General features: G+C 35.8%; 1 protein-coding gene across 5 annotated transcripts in view; it reads right to left on the bottom strand.

Annotated features, from left to right (window-relative positions):
- The window catches only part of RELCH (RAB11 binding and LisH domain, coiled-coil and HEAT repeat containing), a 114,346-nt gene that overhangs the window by 76,886 nt on the left and 25,257 nt on the right, over nucleotides 1-12,203 (bottom strand). For all 5 annotated transcript variants that reach the window (XM_005224364.5, XM_005224366.5, XM_002697785.7 and 2 more), the window contains exons 2-5: nucleotides 9,847-9,936; nucleotides 3,402-3,473; nucleotides 3,235-3,290; nucleotides 3,018-3,131 (exon numbers count right to left, since the gene is read on the bottom strand). In XM_005224364.5, the coding sequence (XP_005224421.1) occupies nucleotides 3,018-3,131; nucleotides 3,235-3,290; nucleotides 3,402-3,473; nucleotides 9,847-9,936 (332 nt within the window). The remainder of the gene's footprint in view (nucleotides 1-3,017; nucleotides 3,132-3,234; nucleotides 3,291-3,401; nucleotides 3,474-9,846; nucleotides 9,937-12,203) is intronic.

Raw genomic sequence — 12,203 nt, 5'->3', positions numbered from 1 at the left:
GATTATTGATTTTCAGAGTAATCTATGTTGCATCTGTCAGAGGTTCATTTTTTTTTATTGCTGAGTTAGCATTTGATGTAACGATACATCAGAATTTTTTATTCAACTGCCTGCTTTTGGATACTTGGGTTGTCTCCCTAATGTCAGCTATTACAAATAAAGTTGGTGTGAACACTGCGTAGGAGTCTTGGTATGAACATCTCCCTTCACTTCTCTTGGACTGTAATATCTAGAAACAGAATGATCAAGTCATATAGGTGGTGAAGGTTTTAATTTTTTTAAAATAGCTTGCTAAAAAATGTTCCAAAGTGACTGTACCATTTTGGATTCCCATGAGCAATGATGATATTTCTACTTACTCCACATCTTTGCCAAGACTTGGTACAGTCTCAGTTAAACATTCTAATAAGTGTGCTATGGGATTTCATTGTGACTTAATTTTTATCTACCTAATGACTAAAGATGTAGAACATCTTTTTTCATGTGCTTATTTGATATCCATATAGGTTCTTTGTTATAAATCATCTATATTTTTTATAAATTATGTATATATGTTTGTTATAAAATCATCTATATAAATTTTTTGTCCATTCTTTTAAAAATTGGGTCTTTTTTTATTATTAATTTTATAGAATTCTTTAAATATTCTGGATAGAAATTCTTTATCAGATATGTTACTTGAAATATTTTACCTAATCTATGGCTCATCTTTTCATTTGTTTAGAGTTGCTTTCAAAGAGTAGAAGCTATTGACTTTGATGAGAACAAATATCTGATGAAGAACACCATACTTCTGGTGTCATATATAAGAAATCTTGGCCTGCCTTCCAGGGTTGCAATGAATTTTTCCATGTTTTCTTCTAGGAGCCTTATGGCTTTAGAATTTACATTTAAATCCATGATCCATTTGAATGACTTTTTGTGTATGGTGTGAGGTATGGTTCAAAGTTCATTTTTGGAGGTATATAGATATCGAAATGTTACAGTACCAATTGTAAAAGAGACTATACTTTCTGAATGGGGTTTACTTTGTGCTTTGTTAGACATCAAAAGATCATCTATGTGTGAGCTAATCTCTTGACTCTCCACTAAGTTCCAATGATCTGTCTATGTTTATGTCAGTAAGATACTGTCTGAACTATAATATCTTAAAGTCAGCTAGTTGAAGTCCCCTAAGTTTGTATTCTTTATTAAAGTTGTTTTGGCTATACTATGTTATTTCCATTTCCACAGAAATTTTAGAATCAGCTAACCTCTACAAAAAAAGCTGGCGAGATCATTAGGATTGTATTAAAAGTACAAATCAATTTACAGAAATGGATACTTTGACAATACTGAATCTTATCTATTAGCACAATATGTCTCTTCTTTATGTCTTCTTTATTTTCTCTCAGCATGTATAATAGTTTTCAGTGCATAATCCTTCATCATATTTATCCCTAAGTATTTCCTATTTTTTTGATACTTTTATAAATGTTATCTTTAAAATTGAATGTTTATTTGTTGCTAGCATACAGAAATACAATTCATTTTTGTTTACTGACCTTGAATCCTACAGCTTGTCTATCATCACTTATTATAGTGTTTAACACTATAAGCAGTCTATAGGATTTTCGATACATAGAATCATGTTACCAGTGAAAGTTTTCTTTCTTCTTTTCCAAAATATATGCCTTTTATTTTTTTTTCTTGCCTTGTACTGGCTAGATTCCTCAGTATGATGTTCAATAGAAGTAGTGAGAGCAGATATTCCTGTTTTAGTCCTTATCTATTCCTTATCATTCATCATTAAGTATGTTGTTAGTGATAGTTTTTCTATAAATGTCTTTTATGAATCTGAGGAAATTCCTCACAATTCCTAATTTCTTTAAAGTTTTTACAGGAAAGACATGTTTGATTGTGTCAAGTGTTTTGAGCTGATCATATCATTTCTCTTTTGAAAAGTTTCTTAAAATGGTGAATTACAATGACTGATTTTTGGACTAATCAATCTTATGTTCCTCAGATAAACCATTTGGTCATTGTGTATTAGCACTTTTACACACTGTTGGATTTAATATAGTAAAATGTTATATAGAATTTCTATATCCATGCTTATGAGGAAAATGAGCCTGCAATTTTCTTTGTTAGCCAGGTCTGTATCTGGTTTTGAAATCAGAATTATGCTGGTCTTATAGAATGAGTTATGAACAATTCCCTTCTCTTCAATTTCTAGAAGAGTTTGTGGAGAAGTGGTATTACTTCTTCCTTAAATATCTGGTAGGTATCTACAGTGATATAACCTTGCTCATTTACTTTACTTCTTCCTTAAAAGTCTAGTAGATATCTATAGTGATATAACTTTGCTCATTCCAGATTCTGATAATTTGCTTCATGTCGCTTTTTCTTAATAAGTCAGGCTAGAGGTTTACCAATTTCATTAACCTCAAAAACCCAGTTTTTTGTTATTATTAATTTTTCTCTGTTGTTCTCTGTTGCCTATATCACTGATGCTATGCTAAGTCACTTCAGTCGTTTCCAACTCTGTGCGACCCCATAGACGGCAGCCCACCAGGCTCCCCCGTCCCTGGGATTCTCCAGGCAAGAACACTGGAGTGGGCTGCCCTTTCCTTCTCCAATGCATGAAAATAAAAAGTGAAAGTGAAGTCGCTCAGTCGTGTCCAACTCAGCGACCCCATGGATTGCAGCCTAACAGGCTCCTCCGTCCATGGGATTTTCCAAGCAAGAGGTACTGGAGTGGGGTGCCATTGCCTTCTCCGTATCACTGATACGTTCTCATTTTTAATATTTTCTTCCTTTTAATTTCTTTGGACTTCAGTTAGTTTTCTTTTTCTCATTTCTTAAAATAGAAACCAATCTTCATCAATTTGAAATGTTCTTTCTTTTCTATTCAGTATTTTGGTGTTATGGAATTTTACTGTATGTATAACTTTAAAAAAAATTAAAGCTAGATAAAAGAAATAAGTACATTATAAATTAGAAAGGAAACAAATTATTGTAAAAAAAAGAAACTGTACCTGATCATCATTTTCATCTGAGAACGTTATTGATGTCAGCTTGTAGTTATTCTTCAATAAAAATTCATTGACTAAGAAGTTTAGAGCTCTCTTTTCAAGAGGTTTGATTGGCTCCTAGAGACAGACAGAAGATGGAAACAGTACTGTAAGTCTTCTGCTTTCAATACTTGTGCTCCATTTCACATGGAAGATACTTTTAGATCTGTCATTCACCCACCTGAATTTCAGGACTTGATTTGTAATTTTTTCGTTCCTGTAAAGGAACTTCATGTTCTGGTGGAAGAAAATACAAATAATATTTTACTCTTTTACATTTTAAAATATCTCAGCTACTTCTACATTGTCAAAGTAGAAAAAGTCTCAAAAAAGTTGTATGTACACCACCTGCAGCCTTTGTCAGGTTGGCTCGGAGGGCCTGAATGGTCTCCTTGGCTTTCCGTAGTTCAAACTCCAGGACTGGACAGGGATTTGGAATAAACACACACAGGCATCCAACCAAGAAAAGGGAAACAAAAATAAAAAATAAAAAGCAAGGATGGGTATGGAAAAAAAATACAATTTGTATTGAAAACAGAAAGCATGCAATCTTTATGAAACTTGTGAACGCATGCAGCAGAGTTGATTTGCAAGCAAACTGGTGAATGTTTTCCATAGTTTTAGAATACAGGGGACTACTGATCACATGTTCTAGCTGTCTGACAAGGAATAGCTCTATTTAAAAATAAAATCTATGGCAGACTCTCATTTAGGCAAATAAAAACCTTGGGTGTTGTGCTTCACTCAGTCTAGGTAGGAAATGGAATGGAATGTTTCCAGGTGACATAATTTAGGGGAAAAGACAAAACTTAGATGAAGTTCAGCAAATACAGTTAAAGAAAATCTTAGGATTAAAAAAAAGTATTTATCTAGAATAATGTTTTAAATCAACATACAGAAACAGTGAGTATATTCTTTCATTAAGATGTTGAAGAAGTATGTTTTAAGTATCTTACAAATGTGGGATGTCTATCAATTTTTCTACAAACAAGTATATATCTTCTGTAAATAAGCACAGATATGTAAAATACATATCTAAAAAAAGTTCCGAGGGATTTATTTTAGGTTTCATTTAAAGCCAAAGAACAGACATACGTTTGTTTTTTAAGTTACAATTAAAATCATTCTAAAGCAAATGATTGTGTGCAATTCTAATAAGAGTGTAGTTATCTAAGGACACTGAATAAAATTAAGTAGAATTTCAAAGTTTCTGACAACTCTTCAAATAGATATTTGTTCACATTAAGAGGTACTAATGAAACTTAAAGATTCCTCCTGTTACTGCAGACTCTAATACAATAAACATGAATATTGAGGAAACATTTTAATGAGCTTTTTGAAATGTTTCATCATGAACAAGATTTAACTATGTCTTTACTGGGAATTTTCTTTAAAATATATAAATACTGCTTTGAAGAAAAAAGTATTGGAGGGAAAAGTCATTTCTGTGAAGTAAAGCTCTGAGAAAATTAAGTGATCTTTGTCACAACTGGATATTAAAAAAAATTATTATCTAAATAGTTCTGCATAAAGATGAGTAAATTTAAAACTTTAGAGATGCAACTTTTTCCTGATTGACTAATAAACAGAAAAAAGAAGATGGCAAATGAAATGCTATCAGAGACAACAAAGCTATAAAAATATATGGAAAAAATAGAATTCACTCAGTTTGCACATTTTCCTTAAAAACTTAAGATGTAACTGAATCACATCTAGTACATGAAGGCCAATTATTTTGATGCACAGAATTTCACCGCAGCAACATGAAAGCACAGTAAAAATCAGATGATGTGTATATGACTTTTTTTTTGGTCGTCAGCAATGCTGATCTGCAAACCTTTCTGTGCAACAAAGTAGAAACATTTTCCCTAAAAATTACACTTCTGGAAGCTCTTAGAGTTTGTATTTAAAGTCAGACTGCACAGATTCGATGTGTAAGGTAAGTACAGAATAGATTTACTTTTCTTCTATTTCAAAACTCTAGGTTTTGATTTAAAAACACTTCACTATACCATAAGCAAAGTAAGTACACATATCATACTTTCAGTATCACTTACAATTTACTAAGACATATTACAGAACAATTGCAGATCAGAAATGCCCTGTACCAGAATGATAGAATATGAAAAAAAAAAAAACACCAAAAATTGGTTAAAACACAAACTGGGGGGGGGGGGGAAACAATTCAACTGGTGAAAGTTTAGGTGACCAAGAGCAAAACAATGAATGATCAAGGCACAGAAAGCCAGAAAAACCCATGTCAGACGGCAAGAATTTATATTTTTATGCACATCTACACATACATTGCCAAATGCCATTAGAAGTTACCACTGCTTTTAAAGCTAGTGCTTATCAAAATGAACTCACTCTGCTGCATGTTTCTTAATATATAATACAGACTTTAAAAGACAAAGGCATATCTTTGAAGCTATAGCACATCTCTATAAAGGCACAGTATGATCAAATAATTGCAGTTATGTGAAAAGTTTTCCATGAAAGGTCTGAACAGATATATTTACACACATATGTATTTGTTACTTCTTTATTCAAAGATGTTGGATTAAAACTCAAGACTTATTACTTTGTAAAGCAATATATTATACCAAACGACCTCCAAGTAGTTTTCAAACATTATAATTCTTCATAAGAATGTCTGAAGAAGTGAATGCTTTTAAAACACACTGTAGGCACCAGCTACCAGCCTGCTCACTGCACCGCCCCAGCCTCTACTAGCCCAATACTGCTGAATGTCATTTTAGTGGAGCTAAAGTAACAACTGCAAAGATATAGGTATACTGTAATACTGCATATTATAATCTTACCAAAATAATTAATGACTACGTCATTATCAGCCGTTCTAGATTGGCTGAAACAGTTATTTCTCAGTCAAGGCTGGCTAATACTGGTATTGTATCAGTGGTACTAGATGAGGCACTTATAACTTGGGATATATGCCAGTGTGTATCACTACTATCTTAAAATATTTGTTAAGTCTTAGTTCTTTTGGCACAAAAGTCAAAATAATGGTGCTCTATAAACATCTGTTCATTTAGAGATCTTTTCCTCATTAAAGGAACACCTGCATAGACTTATAACCAGATTTTTAAATTTAGGAAAATGATGATGAAAATCATCACATACATACATGTATATATCTCTCTCACACACACACACACATATACGTCAGATAAACAGTTTACTAATGGTTGGAGCAGACTCGCATTTGCATCATGGGGCAATGGCCTCAAAGCCTGTGTTATCTATGAACTCCTTCTGCCTGAGACTGGTACAGGAACATCAAAAAGAGATTGTTGTTCTTTCTCAGTAAGGTTTACACGTGATCCAATGACAGGTGACGTGGTAATTCTCTCTTCTCAGTTACTGGCCTTTCAATTAGCTTCTAAGTCACTATCAATGGTTAGTAAAGAGACAAAAGTCTCTTTGGAAATGGGAATTGTGATTAATTTAAATTTTCAGCCACATATCACACACTTAATTCAACAACAGGCTATGGTACAAGAGCCCTAAGAGTCTAAAGGTTATTTTCTTGGAATAACATGTATTTTCTTCCTTTTCCCAGTGAAGATGAAAGACTGCATCCATTCATGCATTTATCCTGAAGGATCACTGACTCATAATATTGTGTTCGTTTCAGGTGTATAGCATAGTCATTCCATTTTTTGTAGCCTATATCTCATTATAGGTTATTACAAGATATTAGATATAAACTTTTGTGCTATGAAGTAAACCCTCGTTGCTGATCTATTTTACGTTTAGTAGTTCGTATCTGTTACTGCTATACTCCTAACCTGTCCCATCCCCCTCTCTCTCCCCGCTTTGCAGAACCACAGCTTTGTTTCCTATGTCTGTAAGTCTATTTGTGTTTTATACATAGATTCACTGGTATTATTGTTAGATTCCACATATAAATGATATCACATACTATTTGTCTTTCTCAAGACTGCATGTATTTATATATTAGCATTATATAGTAAGCAAAAATTATTTTATGTTCCCAAACTTAGAGAAAGAGTATAATCTTTAGATTAAAAATACAAGGTCAAAACTACCAACTATTTAAAATTTTCCTTCTTAGTTATGTTTGGTTATAGTATTTTGCTTAGTTATAACATCTTGCTTTTACATCCATGTTTCCCCTAATTAAAAATACTAGCATACCTAATAACAAGAATAACGATGAACCTCTTAAATTTGACTTTAGGTTTTCAAATAAAAATTAGAGGAATGAAAATAATTACATGGTCTATGTCTGGGTTGAAGTTTTTTTCAAATACATAACCATCTGAACAATAATACAATATACAAAACTAAACATATTTGGTTCAGTTCAGTTCAGTCGTTCATTCGTGTCTGACTCTTTGCGACCCCATGAACCGAAGCACGCCGGGCCTCCCTTTCCATCACCAACTCCTGGAGTCCACGCAAACCCATGTCCATTGAGTCGATGAGGCCATCCAACCATCTCATCCTCTGTCGTCCCCTTCTCCTCCTGCCCTCAATCTTCCCCAGCATCAGGGTCTTTTCAAATGAGTCATTAGTTTCAAATAAACTAAAATATCATGTATTTAACACTTAATAAATAACATATAACATCCAACATTTACTATATAATTAAATATAACATAATGCCACTTAACAAATGATGTAATTAGGAGGATAAGTCCTAAAATTATTGAAATAATTCCCATTTGATTTGCTAATTTTCAGATATTACTGATGTGATTTGCACTTTCGACACAGCTCTTTACTAACCATTGGCAGTAACTTAGAAGCTAATTGAAAGACCAGTAATTGAGAAGAGATAATTACCGTGTCATCTGTCAACTAACAATGCTTAGGACTAAATCATGACAATTGAGGCGGCAGCTGCACTGAGTCTTCCAGTGACTTCCTCCTTCAGCTGACACTGCTATTGTTCTCACTGCCGCATCCTCTCTGAGCCTCTGCTGAACTAAAAATGATTACATCATTTTCCCCCTTAACTCATGTAATACTCTTTGAGATTTTTAAACATTCAATAGCTCTTTTCTCAAGCAAGAAATGAAAAGCACATATTGGAATGTCATTTTACATAGGTCAAACTTAATCCTTCACTCTACGAGGTGGCATATGGTATGATCAGTCGTGGGCTCTGCTGCTGGGCTATCTACATTTGAGTCTTCGCTCTGCCACTAAAGTCTTAAGACTCTCTGAGTGCCTCAGTTTCTTGGGGAGTGGAAGATGAGGATAATTCTATAACTTAATGCGTTAAGATACTTTTACAAAGTGTTCAGAAAAGAGCAAGTGCTCTATAAAAATTAGTGCTCCATAGCACTCATCTTTATTCATGATGACTAGAACAGGCAAATATATGGCAGGTTTTAACAACCTTGTTCCAGTAAAGGGAAAAAAAATTCAACAGGGTTGATGAAGAGAGGGAGCCACAGTGTGGATGTTCCCTGACCCCAAAGGGCCCTCACAGGCTCCACTTGTCTCATGTGGCATCTTTCCTACACCAGGTGTGCCCACCACCCCAGCGGGGGAAAATGCCTAACTGAGGGTGGCTTCCCGTCTATCTCAGAGTCAACGTCCCATGAAAACCACAATTCCTATAAAGACATTCAGGAACTACTTCAATAACTAACAGTCACAGCCTGAAGCACCAGAAAGGTGCCAGTCCCTTGACATCTGAGGAGCCAGAGCTTCTATACTGGTAAATTCAGGGTGGACCCCCCAGAAGAATCCAACTGGCCTCATCTGATGAGGGCAGAATACAGAGGGTACAAATTGGTCTTCTGAAGTCCCTACAGATCCAATGGCAATGCCAAAAAGGCAAAACTGGTGGGAGAGTGGAGAGGGGAAGGAGACTGGAATGAGGAACCAAGCAACTAAAAAGGATGCTGCTCTTCTTTTTGGAATGGGCAAAGTCCAGGAAGCCCTGAGTGGACCAAGTATTAACAACCTTTATTTTCAGGATCACAGGAAAGTCAAATGAAGTTTCTAGAGGGATGCAGTGGTGGCCATGGAGAATCCAAGGAATGAAGACAAAGTTTTGATCACCAATCAGCATGAAAGTATGTAAACCAATTTTTAACCATCAGCAGAGTTGCATTGGTATATACCATGTAAATGGAGAAGGCAATGGCACCCCACTCCAGTACTCTTGCCTAGAAAATCCCATTGATGGAGGAGCCTGGTAGGCTGCAGTCCATGGGGTTGCTAAGAGTCGGGCACGACTGAGCGACTTCACTTTCACTTTTCACTTTCATGCATTGGAGAAGGAAATGGCAACCCACTCCAGTGTTCTTGCCTGGAGAATCCCAGGGACGGGGGAGCCTGGTGGGCTGCCGTCTATGGGGTCGCACAGAGTCAGACACGACTGAAGCGACTTAGCAGTAGCAGCAGCATATCATGTAAATATTACTTAGCCCTGGTCTGGAGGATAAAAGGAAAGAGGAGAGCAAGGTCCAAATAACTTTGCACTAAAGCATGGCTGACTTACACCTGCTTTCCACCAGTTTTATAACTATATGGCTGTAAACTGTTAGATGTGAGCAGAACTCAGCAGTCGCAGGCACACATAACCAAGAACTCAGAGCATCACTGGAAAGAGCGGATGGGGCTGCTGAACATTCAGGAACGCTCCCTGAAACCAATAAATTAGTAACATAACTTTGTATGATAACTATCTAATTCTATTCACATACTGAACTATAGAAGAAAGAGAATTTTTCAAGTCATTTCATTATTTCTGGAATGTCAAAAACATCCAAATCTGTCTTTAGACTCTTACCTGCCACTCTCTCATCTGTTTCCCTGTTACCATCATCTGAATATCTTGCAAAGTCTAAAGAATCAAGGGTACTGATGCTCCCGGCTCGATCTGTAATAAATCAAAAACAGAAAAAAAAAAGAAGAAGAAGAATTAAACAGCTTTTTATTTAACTGCCAAAATAAGCACCTGGAAATCAATTAATTACCTATGATTTTTTTCTCCAGTTAATAAACTATGATTCTAAGGTGTAGGAATTCTATTACAACTATAACGTAAAAATGCTCATACCAAGTAAAGTATTTTGAGGTAACTCAAGTTTCCCTGCCCAGATCTCTAACTCCCGAACAAGACACACTCAGGGTACAATGCAAGCAGCCTAGCTAAGGACAACAGAACTGCAAACAATTTGGATTTTATTCCAAGTCCAGTGGAAAAACAACAGAAACACATACATTTTTAGAAACTGGCTGCTGTAAGCAAAGTGGTTTTCAGAGAGACCAGCTCAGAGGCTATTATGTAAATCAACTATACTCCATTAAAAATAAAAATTGAAAAAGAGAGGCTACTAGAGTCATGTAAGGGCTTCCCAGGTGGCGTTAGTGGTAAAAAAGAACAACAACAACAACAAAAAACAAACCTGAGCCAATGCAAGAGACATAGAGACTTGGGTCTGATCCCTGGGTCAGGAATATCCCGAGGAAGCCATGGCAACCCACTCCAGTATTCTTGCCTGGAGAATCCCACGGACGGAGGAACCTGTGGGCTACAGTCCACAGGGTCGCAAAGAGTCGGACACGACTGAACTGACTTAGCGCAGCATACATACAGAGGCGTGTAGGTGAGAGATGATCAGATCTGGCCTAGAATAGAGGTACTAGAAATATGAGAAGTGGGCAGATTTGGGTTATTTTTTGGTGTAAAACATGTCCTGGTATTGAATTGAATGTAGGTTTAAGTAAAAGAGAGAAAACAAGGTGATTCCTGAAGACTCCATTTACTGAATTTGTAATATGAGATGCAAAAGATGAATGCAGGGGCTTTAGGAGGTCTGTGCAGGGGGTGGTATAGAATGTTCTTAGCTTTAGGCAGATTTTTAAGTGTCTCTAAACAGAAAAATACACTGTAAAAATTCTCACTTGAAGGAAGAAATCAAAGCTGACATTTATTAAGGGAGATGTACCTAGCTAACGCAAAGAAGGGACAATAGGTCAACTCTTCATTAAGTCATGCTACTTACAGAGTGCTTACTGCTCTAAGGAACAGATTATCTGTTTAGAAAGCACTATCTGGGCAAATAAATGCAGATTACAGAAATACAGATTTGAAATCACATATGGCCCCCCCACCTCCTTTTAAAACAATCAGTATATGCCAATAATTGAAATGGTTGACTTTCAAATAGAGTTATGCTATTATCAATGTACCTCTTATCTTTAAACTCCTATTAAGGTGAACTGTGTACTCTTCTGAGAACACTGTGTTTGTATTCAGAGAAGCATTTAATTTCTCTGCACTTTAATTATATCTGATAAATAACAACTTACTATTAACTTATGTTGTAAGATGGTATAAACAAATAACAGGGAATCAAGTACACATCAAATCATTAGAGCATAATTTATTTAAGCATAAACCAAGAAATATCAAATAACAGAAGGGGAGTTTAAGTATAGTTCTCCCCATCAAATTTTGCAACACGCTCTTTTCGTAATAAATATTCTAAATACTGATCTGGCTGGAACTACTGCAATGCTTCGTCATTGGTGCCTGGAGCAATTAAATGCAAAACCGTTAGTCAAATGGAAGGACCTCCTCTCAGGACAATGGAAGGGTCCTGACCCATTATTAACTAGCGGTCGAGGATGTGCTTGTATTTTTCCACAGGATGCAAATTCTCCAATTTAGATCCGGGACAGGTTGATTCGCCATGTTGCAGACCCCCAGACATCCAGTTCCCCCATTGCTTCGATCACAAAAGAGGAGCCCGCCGGCAGGGGAGACAAGATAAACATCGAGATCCCGGCGAGACTGACAGGGCAGCTGCAGCGTGAACTCCAACCAGAAAATAATTCTACTTATTCTGTTTTAGCTTATCCACCCTCGCCTTATGTTTTCCTTTTTACTAATGACTCCAACAAACTTATTGTAGGCATGAATTATTCAGGTGGACCTAACGTAGTGACTTGTGAACAATGTATGCTTTCATCTTGTTTAAACCCTCAATGTAATGTTTGCTCCTTTGTAGTGCTACAACGTCCACCTTATCTTATGATGTAACCACTTGTTGATATGTTAATTATGGTCTCACTGTGTTACAACAACTACAAGATTTAATGCCACAAGGACGATTTGTGGGCTTACTTATTTTAGGAATA

The sequence above is a fragment of the Bos taurus genome, chromosome 24 (genome assembly GCF_002263795.3).
Source record: "Bos taurus isolate L1 Dominette 01449 registration number 42190680 breed Hereford chromosome 24, ARS-UCD2.0, whole genome shotgun sequence".
In the NCBI taxonomy this organism is placed as follows: domain Eukaryota; kingdom Metazoa; phylum Chordata; class Mammalia; order Artiodactyla; family Bovidae; genus Bos; species Bos taurus.
The sequence above is the reverse complement of the archived record's forward strand: the minus strand, read 5'-3'. Positions and strand labels throughout refer to the sequence as shown.